This window comes from Lycorma delicatula, chromosome 8, assembly GCF_047948215.1.
Source record: "Lycorma delicatula isolate Av1 chromosome 8, ASM4794821v1, whole genome shotgun sequence".
NCBI lineage: Eukaryota > Metazoa > Arthropoda > Insecta > Hemiptera > Fulgoridae > Lycorma > Lycorma delicatula.
The window spans coordinates 109333672-109351554 of record NC_134462.1 but is presented as its reverse complement, the minus strand read 5'-3'; the positions used below and the strand labels follow the sequence as shown (position 1 = coordinate 109351554).

Here is a 17883-nt window from a genome sequence, read left to right as displayed (position 1 = left end):
ATTTTTAACATAATAATATAAATTTCATAAACACAAATAAAATAAAAATATAGAAAACCTCTTGTTGGTGCACAAGGGGTTTGTATTATTGCACAATGCCCTGAGATTTAGGCAATGTTGTAATAGGCAACATAAATGGAATTCACAAACAGGTTCTTCAAAATGACAAAATAAATAAATGACTTATTGATGTCATACAATACTTACATATGTTTCTCAATAATTTGAAATTTATTTATTAATATCGACACACATAATTAGTATAAATTACATGTAGGAAAGCCAAAGCCACTAAAAGAATGTGTCGTTTAAAGTTATAAAGTTATGTATCAAGTGGATCTTGCTTCTGAATTAGAATACACATAGTAATCTTTATTAGCTTTCCAGCAATTTCTACATGACAGGTTACAGAAGAAACGAACAAAGTTACCTTTTTATGGATCGATGTGTGAAGTCTTAGGAGATGCTCCTTATCAAGACAAGAAATATTTGCCCCCTATCTCTCCATTATTCTCAACATTACCTAGAGAAGGATCAAGAAGGGACAGAAACTATAATTTATGGGTAATGTTAGTAATTTATATTAAAATGCTTCGTGGTTTTGCTTGTGTGTGGTGAACTAATTTTTAAATCTTAAAGAAGAAATATTATTCCTTCATTAAAAAATTATATCTACTCTATTTTAGTGTAAACTAGATCAGGACAAGTCTTGAGCCCCTCATATCTGCCATAATTCTAGCGTAACTAATAGCAACTGGCTAAATGGGAAGCTGAAACATATGCTTTTTTACTAGTATTACGCGTAATCTTAAAACTGTTTATGGAATTTTACACATGTGAACTTACTATTTTTGCATATTTATGCCTGGTATATTAATTACAAGTGACAATGTAAGTGCCACTGTTATTCTACTGCGTGAATCTATTTTTATAAATGTATATAATGATTGGACTTTAATACTCTGTTCTTTGTCTATGCGTTGTAATAATTTTTGCTAATTTACTTCATATGACCTTATCGAGCAGACTGTCGCCAGCTTTTATCAGAAATTCAAGCTTAGCAGATTTCTTATCTGCCAACTACCAAGTAACATATTATGTAGTTTATAGCTATTTCACGTCCTTATCTCCTTTGTTTATTAACCATACATTCCTTTATTATGTCATTTGTGTTATTATTCAACTATTTATATTTTATTATTTATATTTTGTTTTGATTTCCAAAACAAGCAGAGTTAATGACCTATATTTATCTGTCTAAAATTTATTATTCTTTTACTGTATCCATTTTACAAGCTCATTATCATTTAGTTATAGCCTTTATGACTACTGAAAATGGATAAATCAGAAAAGGTAAAAGTTGTTAAAGAGCGTGGAATAATTAAGAGTAGTTTAACTAGAATAAAAACATATACTAGCAATGAGAAAAATCATGCAGATTTACAGTTATTATACACAAAATATAACAGAAAGAATTTGATTTATGTCAAAGCCAGTTAGAACTGGAGGATGACGAAGATAATTCCCAGTACCAAAGAGAATTTGAAGATTTATATGATGAGCTTGTGTGCAAGTTAGAATCGCTGTTGGAAATATAACAGCCTCCAACTATAAACCACGATCGTTCTCACTGAACCAACTACTGGAGTTAAGCAGAGTTTTCACCTATTATTAAAATCCCATCACTTAGTGGTCCTTCTCAGAGTGGTATAATTTCAAGGATACCTATGAAAGTTGTATTTTAAATAACAAATCTTTGGCTAATGTAGAACGATTTCAGTATCTTATTGCTTCTCTAGAAAAGCAGCAGCCGAAACAGCTAATTCAAAATCTTCCTATTACAGATGCTAATTTTAGCACTGCTTACCAGTTGTTAATCTGTAATAATTATGAAAGTAAAGAATTAATTATAACTAAGTATGTAAAATCTCTTTTGTTCTTCCTCAAGCATCAAAAGGGTCAACAACTGATCTGAGACGTCTTATAAATGAATCGGTCAGTAACTGAGATACAATTAAAGCACTAGATATTACTGTTCAGTAGATGAATTACTGTTAACACAAATCGTTCTCGACAGGTTTGATGTATCAACAAGAACTCAATTTGAATCTTTTTAAAATGATATGGAAATACCTAAGCGAGATCAGTTAATTAAGTTTTTGGAAAGAAAATGCCAAACAGAACAATTAGCTAGTAGTTATAAGGATTAGTTATTAGTAGTAATAAGGATTTACACATTTTTGTCAAACATTTCTAGGAGTAACAAACAGCAAACTGGTTTGTTTTATCATATATGTTTACAAACCAAGTGTGTGTTATTTGTAAGAATCAAAATGTAATATATAAATGCCCGACATATGTCATTAAAACCCAAAGAGTGGTGTAATCAAATAAAACTAACAATTTACGCATAAACTGCTTAAAATCTCATCATGTTAAGAACTGCAAATCTACAACAACGTGTGCTAAATGTAATGCGTGTCATCACACCACCCTTCATTATGAAAACTGTCATTTAAAACAAAGCATGTTACTTAAATTAAAAAATGATTGTGACCAAAATGAGCAATATCAATGCAAAATTAGTAGTTATGTTTTCCAAAATAACCAGCCAAAAATCGACATCACTCGTCCAAATTCGCAATGGTTATGGAAATTTTCAGTTATGTCATGGCCTATTGGACAGTAGATCTCAGGTGTGTAAACGTATGTAAAAATTGTTATATTATAATTAATACTTTATAATTTTTAAACTATTTTATATTTTACACCTCGTTTTGATTATAATTTAAATAAGTTTTTCAGAAACATCCCAAAATACTCTGATTTTCTAATATATTCACAACTGCAGCAATTAATATATGATAAATTTTATGAAATTTGTTATCAAAAATCTGAATTCTTTTTAAAGATACCATACAATTAACCTACAAAATAAACATGATTATAAATACATAATTAGTTAACTTACAGATCTGTCGCAGTATGCATTCATCAGCTTCCTCAGAGGAGTGTGTTTCTTGATCTTAAACTGGACAATATTATTATCCTGTCCTAACACTTTCAGGTTAATATGCTCAGACTCTCCAGCCTTAATATCCTAACAAAACATTACAGTCATTATTCCTAATTAACAATAGCAATCTTAATATTATTAAAACAAAGCATAAAGTATTAAAAACTAATTTTATTTTTAATTTTGGGTATTTTAAGTACAAAACTGGTTTCCAGCACTGGCTCGCAGGTCCTATTAATAGACTGGTAGACGACAGTGCTGGTAACCAGCACTTGCAGTTGAAGTTGTTAATTTAAAGAATTCATATTAAATAAAAAGAACAAGCAACTGTTTTTAGTTCAGAGCTTATAGTAATTTACATTCATTAAAGTAGCCTATCAGAATGTTGCTTTCATTTAATATGATTTATTTTTATCAGAAATAAAAAAACATTATAATACTTAACTTTGAAATACTTTTTTGAATATTAATTCCTCAAAAGTAACAATTTACAAAAAAAGAATTTACATTTTACACTTTGAAAAAACATGCTCCAATGATGAATGCGCAACAGAAAAATCTTTTCTGTTGAAATTTCAAATGAAATGTGTTGGTGCTAACTGTTGCGATTAATTGTTATGCTACTGTGGTTAAACCAGCTTTCTCTGGGAACTAGTAACATTGAACTAATAAGTAATATTATTTCAAGTTTGTCAGTGCCAATGAGGTTTGTATGTGGCTGGACTCTAATATGTTACAATGACAAAAATATTTCTTTTAAACACAAATAAACTTCATTCAAAGCAGCCACTTTTTATCTACCTTCACTCACAAAATTGTAATTTAATAATCTTCACTTCTAAGAGTTAGGGATATTGGCAGCGAATCAGTTTACTGTCATTCACTATACTTTTGTTATATACATTTACAAGAATAAAAGTGTACTATAACGAATAATCGAATATAATAGTATTTATAATTTTTAATAAGTTTAATTAACACAACAGTCAGAACATGACTGTTCTGATTCTAAGTAAACTACCACCAATAGTGTCCTAGTTAAGAAATTAAATAGCTGAATAAAAGTAGTGATCCAGAAAGAATCATAACAATGCCTTTCTAAATAAACACAAGCAATATGATCTAGTGGGTCCTGATATGGCTAGATGATTATACTAACTAATAATACGTCTGTTCTCATGTGCAGTGTTTCATGAGTAGGATAAATGAGGATATATATATTTATGTTACGCACTACATTAGTGAAATTCATGGATTTGTTTTTTTTAATAAAGTGGGTGTTTGAATGTGTAAATATAAAGCACAAAGTTTGATCAAAAAGTAACAAGAATTTTTAATTTTCCCCAAAAGTATTTATTGATTCTTCAATGTTTAACCTGTTCCCTTCAAAGTAATCCCCTGTGATATTATAAACTTATGCCAATACAGCTTTCAGTTTAAAAAAACACTGGTGAATGCTTCTTGTATCGCCTTGAGCTCATCCTGCAATTTTGCCTTTATCTCTATTATTGAAAAACGTGTCTCTTGGATGTCCTTTTAAGTTTGGAGAATAAGAAAAAGTAACAGAGAGTCAAGTCTGGATAATACAGTTGTGGCACCACAACAGTGTTATGTTTCACCAAGAACTATTGGATAAGTAAAGCAGTGTGCACCGTTGCATTGTTATGATGCAATATCCACAAGTTTTCACACTTAAGTTCAGGTTGTTTTCTCTGGATTGCCTCACACAAATTGCATAAAACTTCCAGACAGTATTATTCCTTGTTGAATGCATGAACTTGCAGTAGGAATTTGTGATGAACAATTCCATTATAATCAACAAAAACTGTTAGAGGGACCTTCACATTTTCCCAAACTTAATATGCTTTTTTTTTGTCTTGGTTCCACAGAAAATTTCCATTGGGACAATTGAGGCTTCATCCTGACATCATAGGTATTCACCTGTGTTTTGTCACCAGTTATGCATTTGAGCAAGTCTGGGTCGTCAGTGGCATCAGTAAACACTTATATCATGAAGGTTATGCAATGCCGTTTTTGTTGAAAATTTGGCAGTTTTGGAACAAATTTAACTCCTGCTTCATGTTCAAAATATTAGTAAATATCGCTTCACATGAGTCATATGAAATTCCTATTTCTTTGGCAACCTCTCTAATTGTGATTCTGTAATTAGCAAGCACAATCTCCTTAACTTTTTTGACACTTTCATCAATGAATGATGTGCAAGGCCACCCAGATCCCATGTCATCTTCAATGACTCTCAGCCTTGCTGAAAGCGTTTTTCCATTCATTAACTCACGGTTGTGATACAGCTTTATTGCCAAAGGCCATTTTTATGATTTTAAACACTTTGCTGTACTTCCATTTTTAATGCAAAATTTCAGGCAAATTCTCTGATCTAACATTTCACTACATAAAAAATCGCCAAATACTGTAATGAACATCTTGCGTTTTCATTTGCCAAAAACAAAGTAAGCATTGCAGCTGGCTGAAAATTCACACACATCATTGACAATTTTGCCAATATACTGAAAAAATTAAATAATTGACAAGATACAGCAAGTGCAATAAAAAAATTTTCTTTATTTTTGATCAGACTGTATATATATACATACACACATGTTTTTTAATAATGAAACTAAAATAGCAAGACTTTGATTTATCATGTATACACAGGAAACAGATTTACATTTCTTCTGAACATATAAATGTGTTTTTCCCTAAAGTGCATAATTATTTTTTTTAAAATAGGTATTTAAGTTTGAGATCTTAAAAACAAACATTTCGTTGAGAATACCAAAACCACAGATTTATAGAAAAACACTTCAAAATATTAACTTTCTATTTTTCATCTGTTGTTGACTGTTCATTTTAGATAGTCTGTATTGGTAATTTAAACCTTTATTTGGCTATTAATATTTCATAAATTTAAAAATGAATTGTAATGTGTGTGGTCAGAAAAACTGCCAAAATCAAGTTCCTTGTAATTAATTACACTAAGAGTTAAAAATTAGAAGAAAAAAAATCCATCACTTTTTAGTAGAACTCCTGAAAGGGCTGGCATTTTTTTCTGCAAAAGTTTTAACTGCTTTGCACTCAAGAGTTCAATATATGATTTTCCTTCAAGCACAAGTCGTTTTTATTTTTACATATTTGCACAATTAGTACTAGTGCAGAGCAACGTTAAAAAGAAAACAAAAAAAACTTTTAATAGCAGGTAATCATCCAAACAGCTTTGGTACTTTCTGATGATAAAACAATTAACTGTAAATTAATCTAACTTTCTTATAAAGGTAACCTGTCTAACAACGTAGAACTTATATGTGGTATGTAGAAACTGCCTAATAATTCCAATACATTAAATATACAAATCAAAAACACCTAAGTTATTATAAATAAGTTTTACTATGTTCACAATGTGTTAACTGTATCAATTATAATTATTAACTGTGCTAAACACAACCATGGAGTTACCCAAAATAAGAATATCATTGAAATGACCTTAGGTGAAGGAGATTTATATGAATATTTCTGAAAAATATAATATAAAAGTTATTTTAAAAAACTCATAAAATTAGTAGCTTCCAGAAATTAATCTCAATTTAAACCTAATTGCTACCCTTCCCAGAAATCACGTTTATTGAAAAATCCTGTAAGTTAACTTCTTTTAATCAGAAACACAAAAGAAATTCTGCTTTATTTAAGGATTAATAATTCTTTTACACTATATTCATTTGATGTTATATTTCTGAAACAAAATTCTTAATGTTTGTTTCTAATATTTGTTAGTGGAACAAGTGTAAACAAAAAAAAAAAAACAAAAAAGTAATATAAGAGAATTATTAACCTGAATTAAAATTTAAAAAAATAAACAGCAGATATTCTAATGTGGAAAAACTGCTCTTCTAACTGGTTTCAAACATTATGCAGTAAAATTAAATGTTTTATACATGATAAGGCATAAAATATTGAATAGGTCACAACACTGAGGTATCTGAATTCCCAGCTTATGGAAAACACATTTTTTAAAGACTGAATTCAGCATTTTGATGTATTTTCTATTAACAGTTATATATATATATATATATATAACTGTTTTTAAAATTTTGCTAAAGCAAAACTTTAAAAATGTTATCACACAAAAATTGTGATTGTATTTTTGAATTCAGCATAAAATGCTACATTAGGAACATAAAAAAAACTTTCTTATGCCAAAACTGGGTTTATTGGGGTAATTAACACGTTGAGTGCCAGTGTTACTCAGGATTGCTTTATATACAGGCCGTGAGATGTGCCCGCATTATTAGGTTTGTATTACTCATAGGCTGTGAATAGCCATACTGGCTTCTCAGATTAATTTTACAATGTACACAATATTTCTTGACCTGTTGTGAATGCTTTGTTTTATTTATGTTTGTGATATGTAAGGAATGTCAGATGTTATTCGCCATTCTATATCACTTCATTTTTACGTTTAATTACCTCCAGTCTGTCCCTATGTCATGGTTAGTTCTATGTTGTGTTCAGTAGTTAGATTGCCATTCTATTTTCATAAGTTTTATACTTAATTATTATTTTATAAGTACGTTTTTTATCGTATGTTATGTATGCTACATTAATTATGTTAAGTTACAAGAGAAAATAAGACATCAATAATATTACATCAACAAATTTCATTATATATTTGTAGTTTAAATTTATTATCATTTTCAGTTTCAAATTAGGTTAGTTTTTTTGATTATAGGATACTGATCGGTTACAGAGTTAATTTATTATTTTTTCAAGGCTGAGTTAATAGTTTTTTGCTCTTTCCTATTTTCATACTTACGAATATATACTGTAATTATTTTTAATTTCATTATGATAAGTCATCCTAGTTGTAGCGAATTAAAATCTCATAGTTCAAAACAAAAGGTACTGACTGATGAACTTCATGTCATACTTTACAACAACGATGAAGGAAGCATATTTTGTTTATCTGAATCTGAATATGAGCTTGACAGTGTTTCAGACACTCCATTCGATGATAATAATGCGGTGGTTCCAAACCAGTCCTTTAAGACAGAAAGAGAAACAGCTGAAGAAAATTTGGAAACGACCGAAGATGAGTGGCATGAAGATAATTGAGGCCAAATTCCCAATTTATGTCAAATTCAAAGGTCAAGAAAAATATTATTAACATTATTCATACACACAAAATAAGGAAGCTATGACAATAATTGAGACTTGTAAAAGATTTTTTGATGATGAAATTTTTAATATGATTGTTATTGAAACCAACAAAAATGCCACCAATTTCATGTTTCAAAATAGAAGAAAACCTTTCTAACGAAGTTTGGACATTTTTTGCTATAATATATATGGGGGTAGTAAAACATCAAAAAATGTCTGATTACTGAGATATATCAATTCTTCATAATAATTGTTTAATGCCTAAAATTATGAGCCATAATCGGTTTCAGATACTTCTGAAATTTGTTCATTTTGCCAACAATGAAACAGCTAATGATGATAGATTATAAAAGTTAGAAATTTGATTAACAAGATTCAAGAAAGATTCCATGAAGAATACAAACCTGTAAATTTATTGCTGTAGACAAATCGATTATTCCATTTCGGGGGATTATTTTGCAGGCAATGTTCCTAATAAAAAGTCACAAATATGGACTGAAGATGTTCAAACTTACACCCTCAAGGCATCTGAATATTCTGACCACAGTTCATTTGGACTGGCTGAAAGAGTTATGTTTCTTGTTTAACTTGCTGATAAATATTTATCTTCAGGAAGAGTAATATTGACTGACAACTTTTATATGTCTGTTCTACTTGCGACTTCATTGCTACAGAAAAATACTCATTCACTGGGCACACTCTGACAAAACAGAAAACATTTGCCATTTGAGATAATATAAAAAAAAATATTACAAAAGGGAAAGTAGTAGGGATGCAGAATAAAAGAGGTATTGTCATTAGAAAATGGAAAGACGAAAGAGAAGTATTCTTTCTTAGCTTTAAACACATATTTGAAAAGGTTACCACAGGGAAAAAATAGGTTGGGGGAACTAGTAAGTAAACCTGCAGCAATAGATGATTACAGAGGTAAGCTGGGGATAGATCTTTCCAAACAGATGGCCACTTACTTTTCAACATTGTGATGAACTATCAGGTGGTACCACAAAGTTGCTTTGAATTATTGAACATGTCAGTTGTCAATGCTTGGCACATTTATAATTTTCACAGCAAAAAAATTCATATTATAACATTCAGGGAACAGTTAGTTTTACAGATGCTCAACATGGACAAATACGGAAAGGCAATTGAAGAAAAAGATAATCCAAATGAACGGAAAGTCAAGAAACACATTTTGGAACTCACTTTAGAAATAAATAAATGAAATCAGAGAATTATAGTGTTGTGCAAAATGTTATGCAGATACTGTGAAAGCTCAAGAATGGGCTATGGCCCAAAATAATGTAAAATTTTTCACAATGCAGTGAATGTAACAAGTTTATTTGCATACCATGCTTTAGCAAATCACTAGCATTAAATGTAAAATTTTCAACACAAAATCAAATTTGGAAATTGTTCTCTAAAACATTATAAAAAGGAACTAAAAACAATTTTATATTACATTTTTATTTTTTTTTACTGTTTATAGTTTTTATTGTTGTTGTGTTTAAATTTATAAGAACTTCAATTATTTTTTTTATTAATTACTTTACTTTAAAAGTGTTTTAATCATTTTTCATTATTATAACACTGGTATTGTTCACTTAATAAATTTTAAAAATTAACATTGATAAAAATTACAATTTATAAGAAAAAACAAAGTTTCAGCGAGTATTGCCAGTTATACACATGGCACATGCGTAATTATTATTAGGAGACCATGAATAGCACCGGTACACTCATTTTTTTTTATTATTTGAGGTTTATATTCAATTTCAGCTATTTATATATATATACACATTTCTTAAACATATGCATTAGATACCGTAATCAGTTTTTATCTCTTATGGCCTGATGGGAATGTTTTTCATTATACATTACGGTATCAAACTGGTGATTATCCTTATACACTGCAGCAGTGAACAAGTTAAATAGAATATAATGTCCAGTTTAATTTAATTCATCTTTACTTTACACATGCTTTCTTAATACTAAGGATTTTAATAATTCATATATTAATGTTGATTTCATATTTACTAAAAATAATTTTTTTAAACTAAATTAACTTAAAATAATCTAATTTTCACTTTAAATAGTTTTTAAATTTGTTTTTTGTCTGTTACTTATTCATATTGTTTGTGATTCAACAATCAGTTATAGGTGCAACCAGAAGGCTACACAAAAGCAAATTCTTTCAGTTGTAACACATTTTTTCCAAAATTTTATCTTACAAACTTATCCTCAATTTACATAAAAATGAACTGCAACTGCTACTGGCTACTTTACAAACTTCAAAGATTTGGTCATAGGTTTTAGTACCATTTGAACAGCCAGTTCAAGCATTACACTTCGATAGATATTTTTTTATAAAAAAATTATTGAACGCATACAATTAATTGTTATTAGTATGTTTAATTATTTATAGAAAATATAATATATGGTTGTAGGCTGTATTTATAAAGTTATTTATAATTATTATGTAAATAAAAACCTGCACATTGAAATTGTCTCATACAAAGCTATCAAAAGTCATCATTTTGTATTGGAATGCAAACTGAATTTATTTTTCAACAGTTTTCTAATGAACATTGACTTTTGAAAGCTTTGACTATAATTTGGCCAATTTTGAGTAATGGAATAGTAACCAAATTAGAATCTTATTTGTTAAATAACAATCACTTCTGAGATGATTTAAATTTTTACTTATTGAAGCTGATAAATCATGAATACTCAGGATTGGCATATGTATTTTTAAATATAAATAAAATTTACTAGTGCTAACTAAATTTACAAGAAAAAATATATAAATATACAAGTTATTATGTAACTGAAGAAACGTAGTGCTTTAAATGTAGGCTTCAAACCCAATTTAGTTACAAATTATAACAATTATTCTGGTGGCATACAAACTGTTAATGTCTTACTATTTGCAAAAACGAATCTTGCCACCTTTTTCCCACAAAAATTTCACAAGATGGATACAGCATCAAAATTTAATTACAATATTATTAAAACATAAACAATATAAGAAAAACATGAAATGAAGTCTGAGGCCTTTTCTGTTTTCCCCCACAATGGTTTTTTTATGTTACGTATTAGTAATTGTTTGCTTAAACAAGTCTGGTTACTTATTATAACATTGCACAATATTTACTAGACATTGGTGTCGCTGCCTGTAATCAGTCTATGTCGATTTTATTCAAACATGAGTTTTCCACTGTACCTTAGAGATGTTCAGTATAAGCATTATTGCTTGTAATTATAAATATAATCTTAACCAAACTTAACCTACTCACTTTGCTCACTAACATTGACTAGTGAGCAAAACGAGCGTATGTTAAGTTTGGTTAATTATATTTATAATTTCTCAGGTTTAAATATGGAAAAATATTTAAACAGTTACTAATAAATAACGTAAAAAAAACATTGTGGGGAAAACAGAAAAGGCCTGAAGTCGGTTGTTTGAAAAATGCATGTGGTAGAAGAAGTGGTGGTAATATAACCAATATAATCTGCAAGGGTTAAAGGTAATTTTAATGTATATTTTTTAATGAAAACAAGCATAAATGATAAAAACTGGAACTAGATAATACAAATATAATCTCCCAATTACATACTAATTTGATGAGTTTTAACCCTGCAGTAGTCGCGCGGTTGACAGTTGTCACCCACCTGCCATTATTTAAGGGTTATTCACTTTCCATAACCCCCACCATTCTGTCCCTTCCAGTATCTTTCAAGAAGACCCTATTGTTGGAATCTACAGTGTCGTCGTCCAGTTTACCCTTCAACTAAGAAAGGTATTTCACCTCAAACTAGTTTGGTTGACAAGTGTCCCCCACGCGACCTTTTAAGTTATTTTACCGGTAAGTAATTTTAATAATTTGTTTTATGAGATAGATATTTATCAATTTGTTATTTTTCATCTATTTAGTTTTTTCCTTCCAATAGAAATAATACCTAAACCCTATTTTATTTTTACATAGATCATGTCACAAACTAACAAAAGAAAAGTTGAGTACTCATCAGATCCCAAAATTTGGCAGCAGTGGCTCAAAGAATTATCTGATGAAGAGGAAGAAAGGGTTTTCAAGAAGACTGCACACTAGTTTCTTACTGTCCAAAAAGGAATCTGGCAGTTCTTCTAATCTCAACATTACATCACGACAATTATATCGATGAGGAAACAGGTGAGTTGTCTAAGCCTGAAATCGTAACATTTTATAACCACACTAAAATTGGGGTTGATTTACTTGACCAACTAATAACGAGGTACAATGTGCAAGAAATACTCGTCGATGGTCAATGGTTGTGTTTTTTAATCTCTTAAATATTTCAGCAATCAATGCACTTTGTATTTACAAATCGAATTCAAAAAATAAAGTGAGCAGAAGTATATTTTTACAAAATTTGGCATGGGAAATGGTTAAACCACAAATTCAATATAGGTCTACAATATTGCAACTACCTATTGAACTAAGGCGCCGGGCATGTATCCTTCTTGGTACTTAATGCAAGAGCCAGCATCAACAAAAGGAAGAGAAGGTGCTAGAGGACGTTGCCATGACTGTGGGCGACAAAGAGATAAAACCACAAGGAAATGGTGTGATAAATGTGAAAAGTGGATGTGCAATGATCATTTAAAAAGTGTTTGCCAAAATTGTTTTTAAAATATTTGTATTAAATTTATGATATTCATAACAGTTAAAAATGTGTTTGCTTTTATAATAGAATCTACTTACGGTAAATTTGTGACTTTTACTTGTACTTAAAAATGCTTTTGTTTGCTTTTACAATATATTTTTTAAGTTATTTCATGATTGTTTTTATTTATAAACCCTTTCTAACATTAAAGTAAGGCATAAAGATTAATAATTAAGTAAGTAATTAAATTATAGCATACCAAAAACAAAATCATTCTGTGGGTGACACTGGTCAACCATGCGACCATTCATGTAACTGTTAACCACACGACTACTCCAGGGTTAAGGATTGTTAATCCAAGGCCGCAACTGATACAAGTAATATATAAACATGTCCATTAATTTTTACGAGAACTAAATAAGTGATTTTTAACATTGCTAAGGAATGGAAAAATTACAATAGACTAGTATTTGTGTAAAATTGAATGAGACAACTTCCTGAGTTCTATAGTAACATTTTAGTAAGCTTTAAAAATATATCAGATACTGAGAAACTTATAATTTACTAACTGGCATTAATTTCTGTGATATAACCTTCCAACAGATATCTTTTTAAATCCAGAATTTTTTTTACAATTAAAGCTAGGATAAAAATAAAAATCAGTAAACAAAAAAGCATTGTATATAGCATACCACTTTGTAATAATTACTATGAAAATCTTTAATATAAAACATTTGTTGTAATAGTAAATTATTTTAGAATCATTCTAACATCTTTCTTGAATTACCTGATTAATGATAACCAGTGATTACAATTATATAAATAATGCTTTTGACTTCACATTAATAATAGAACAAAATTAAAATTTAAATCCATGCCATATAATAATTTTAAGATTTGTGACAAATTTAATGTTATATAAGATTTAAATTACATATCACTCAATACTTGCTTATTAGTGTTGAGTAGATATTATTTACAATAAAATAACATTAGAAAACGCATTTGTAAAAATTACACCTTTATAATACACGCATCCCATCACTCACCATATTTCCAATACAAAGAAAACCACCGTATCAATCTAGTTTTCTTTCTGAATAATAACTGCAAACTACCTCTTCAATTAAAAATCACTACACTCACGTGAATAAAAAAAACAATAGCGTTAAGTTATTTCTTAATAAACAAAACTGCAATAACGGTGACCCACAACCACGCCAAAACTGCAGTCTAGTAACAAAACCGCCGGGTACGTAAAGGCGGCAACATATAACATGTCCGGCAACAGATTCTAACCAAAGTTAATATGGTGTGCTACCAGGAACGGCAATATTACGTTTAAGAAGATACTAAGAAATTAATCAGTACATTTACTTTCCAAATAAATAAGCATGCATTACCTTCTTATCTTCCGTCATTTTTGTAATTACTTCCTTCTTTTAATTTATGAGACTTCTCAATTCCCACCTTGTACAGACCACAGGAACGAACAAGTCGCTGATCAAATGACTAACTAAAATATATTTTCTCTATTAAAAAAAAACCAAAAATAATAATTACACTAAAACTAAAACACCTATTTAAGAAAAATATAGGTTAAAAGTACAATCTCATCAAACCACTTCGACTTCAGGAATAATTAACCTGGGACGAAGCTTGCGAGGTAGGTGGCATTCGTTTGATAGGAGAGGAAATATCCCTGTGTATAAGAGAATGTCGTAGACGTACAGTACATGTTATATTAATCATAATGGCCTGTACAAAGAACAGTTTTCTTCCCAATATTTTCTTTTGTGTATCAGATTAACAAACCTTAATGAAAATATATAAATAATTGTAATGATATATACTGGTTTATGAGGTACTTAATTTTAAGTAGGAAATCAAATTTTACTCAAAAATTAAATTTCGCAAATAAATTACTCGCTCAGAATTTCCTAAAAAAGTTCCTACAGATTTTAACTTTCGTAAATTCACTTTAGCTACCCTTCAACCGAAATATTTCATATAATGTTATTTTATCCTCTATGGAATACAGAGTCGCACCTCTCACCTGACTTACCGGCAAAATTAAAATACTACTTTCTGAAAAACGGTTATATATGTTAAGACGTTTAAAATTATTGTTGCTGTTCTAAAGTATGATCGAATATAATTTAATTGAATATTCAAAAATTTCAAGCAACAGATACATTATTCAATAAATATAAAATTTGAAATATCATTTTTTATAATTATATGATTACACAATAAATATTTAAAAGTATTAAATATTAGATTTGTTTTAAAAGAATACTGGAACTTTACTTTCCATTAACTTTTAAGTCTTTCAATAATTTAAAGTATAATCATATTTTGTAATGCTGTTCAATTTAAAATTTTGTCAGAAAGTGTTTCACATTGACCTAGAAAATATTAATTTCTTAACTTAGGTATTATTTTTAAGATATACATTTTTAAGAAGTAAAAAACTTACAAAAAATAAAATCATAGTTTAGAAATATATTTTACAAACTTACCATAATAATTAGCATTTAATTACATGACTAGTTTCATTTTTTCCCAATTATAATAAATTAACACTAAGAGCACCAGATAAATGTATTTAACATACTGATTGGATTTCTGACACAGATGTGACTAACAAATTCAGCAGTTAATAATAACTATTTTGGATGGAAAAATTAAATATCAGATCAGGTTTCACATCAAAACAAACAAATATTTTAATTCATAAACAAGTAATGTTTCCATCTTACTCTGAGATGAATGAGAAAATTATTTAATTATCATAAAATTCATTCATCAGTATGACAAAACAAGTTTTAAATTATTTAAGAATTTTTACCTACCTTTTTATTTAAATTGTATGTTAATACTGTTTCAATATCTTTTTTGGAAATAAACAATTATGGCTCCTTCATCAGTGGAGTTAGCAGTAATCCTGTTTTTACTTTTCTCATATTGAAGAATATATTTTTTTTGTTTAACCTCCAGGACCACTGTTATGTATTGCTTCAGAGGATGAGATGAATGATTTGCAGTGTGTGTGAAAATGCTATGCCTGACTCAGCGTATGTCATGCGGGACTCAAATCAGGACCTCCAGGTGAAAGGCTGAGACGTTACCACTTGCACCACGGAGGCCGGCATTTGAAGAATTTAGGAAACTACTTTAGCACCTGATCATATTATATATTTGTTTGGAGTTGTGCTTATCCAGTTAATATTATTAAGTTTTGTCCAATTTAATGTGTTGGTAAATTTAATACTGTTTAAGCATGATGAGATATGTCTTTTATTTTCTAGAAGTAAATTGTTCATGTTTCTGTTAATGGTATGTTTGTGTATGTCCTGTTTATATGGCTGATTTGTAAAAGTGGATACTCTTACTGTGCAGTTGCTTTTGTTTCACTCATTTATATTACAGCTACAGACAAAACTTAAGCACATACTCTATTTAATGAAGAAGATGAAATTAGATTGTGTACATTATAATTACATAAAATGAATAAATAAGTAATTTACAATAATAATAATTTTTTTTTTTGCAGAGGGAGGTGGAAATGCATTTACACACAGAGTGTCAGGATCCCGCTGATGGTATTATCCAATCACTATCAGCAGACTACCGACTAAAACCACCCCCCTTTCTACCAGGACTCGACCCGGAACCATTTAACACATTACTTCCAGGCGAGTCCTCCTATGCTAGCCTGATTAGGTGCTACCTAATTTTCAGGACTATCCAGGTCAACCTTTTTGGCCCTGAGAATGTTGCCGAAGAATCGGGCTACACTTTCCCAGCTGCTCAGGTCACGGAGCATCATCGCAACCACGTTGTGGGGACTCAGTCCTCCGAGATCCACCTCTAGTGTACCTCGATCTGCCGCCCACCGAGCACATTTGAAAAAGGTGTGCTCAGCGTCGTCCCGTACACCGGGGCAATACAGGCAGTCGGGGGACGGCGCTTTCCCTATGACATGGAGGTAAGCGCGGAAGTACCCGTAACCCGTTAAAAATTGGGTCATGAAGTACTCCACCTCTCCATGCCGTCGCTCCGTCCACGGTCTGACCAGAGGGAAAAGCCCTGCGGTCCATCGTCCTCTGGTCTCGTGGTCCCAGGTCTCTTGCCATGCGAGGAACGTGCGAGTGCGTTCCTCATTGGCAATGGTCACCCGGTCTTCGCCTGCCCGCCGCCTCCTGTAGATCTTCTGGCGCTCCTTTGCTAAAGTAGCAATTGGTATGACGCCGGCGACCACAAGTACTGCAGGCTCGAAGACCGTCCGATACGCGGAAGCGACTCGCAAGGCTGTGGTGCGTTGCACCTGCGCAAGCCGCTTCCGGTTTCTCGCAACTTTTAATGCCTGGGCCTACACTTCCGACTCGTATAACAGGATGGAATGCACCGTGGACATCAGCAATCGCCGTCTGGTGGCCTTCGGTCCACCGACATTCGCCATAAGCCGGCTGAGAGCAGTTACGACTCTCGCAGCTTTTTCGGCGGCTGTACAAAGCTGCTCAGCAAAGCTGAGTTTTCGGTTAATCATCATACCGAGGTACTTTGCAGCCGGCTTATTCTCGACAACCTCTACCCCGACCCGCAGGGAGAGAAGGGTGTCGATACGCTTCTTCGTGAGAATTACGATCTCCATTTTGCTGAGGGCTAGAAACAATCCATGGTCGTCCAGCCAGGCACCGACTCTGTGCATGGGTTGCACCCAACTGAGCCTTAGTTGGGTGCGCTCCACGTCGCGGTCTGCGACAAGTAGCGCAACGTCGTCAGCGTACCCAACCAAGGCAGATTATTCAGGCATCTCCAGCCTCAGCAAGCCATCGTAGACGACGTTCTAAAGGTCGGGGCCGAGAATCGACCCCTGCGCCGCCCCTGACGTGATTGTAGTCCTACGCCAGCCTGCTACGGTCTCGTAAATGAGACCGCGGTTCCTCAGGTAAGCGTCCACCATTCTGAGAAGGTATTGAGGCACATGGAACGAATGCTCCAGGGCCCGAATCATATCGTTCCACCGTGCGGAGTTGAAAGCGTTTTTTTCG

At 31.3% G+C, this 17883-nt stretch overlaps 1 protein-coding gene across 4 annotated transcripts in view; it reads right to left on the bottom strand.

Annotated features, from left to right (window-relative positions):
• Positions 1 to 14528, bottom strand: part of Sumo (Small ubiquitin like modifier) — a 29658-nt gene extending 15130 nt beyond the window's left edge. Inside the window, exons 1-2 of one of the 4 annotated variants that reach the window (XM_075372692.1) lie at positions 14230 to 14528; positions 2972 to 3091 (exon numbers count right to left, since the gene is read on the bottom strand). In XM_075372692.1, coding sequence (XP_075228807.1) covers positions 2972 to 3091; positions 14230 to 14247 — 138 coding nt within the window. In that variant the 5' untranslated portion in view covers positions 14248 to 14528. Of the gene's footprint in view, positions 1 to 2971; positions 3101 to 13875; positions 14127 to 14229 lie in introns of those variants that run through there. The other 3 variants (XM_075372691.1, XM_075372694.1, XM_075372693.1) reach the window with 3 other exon arrangements.
• Between the last annotated feature and the right edge of the window lie 3355 nt (positions 14529 to 17883).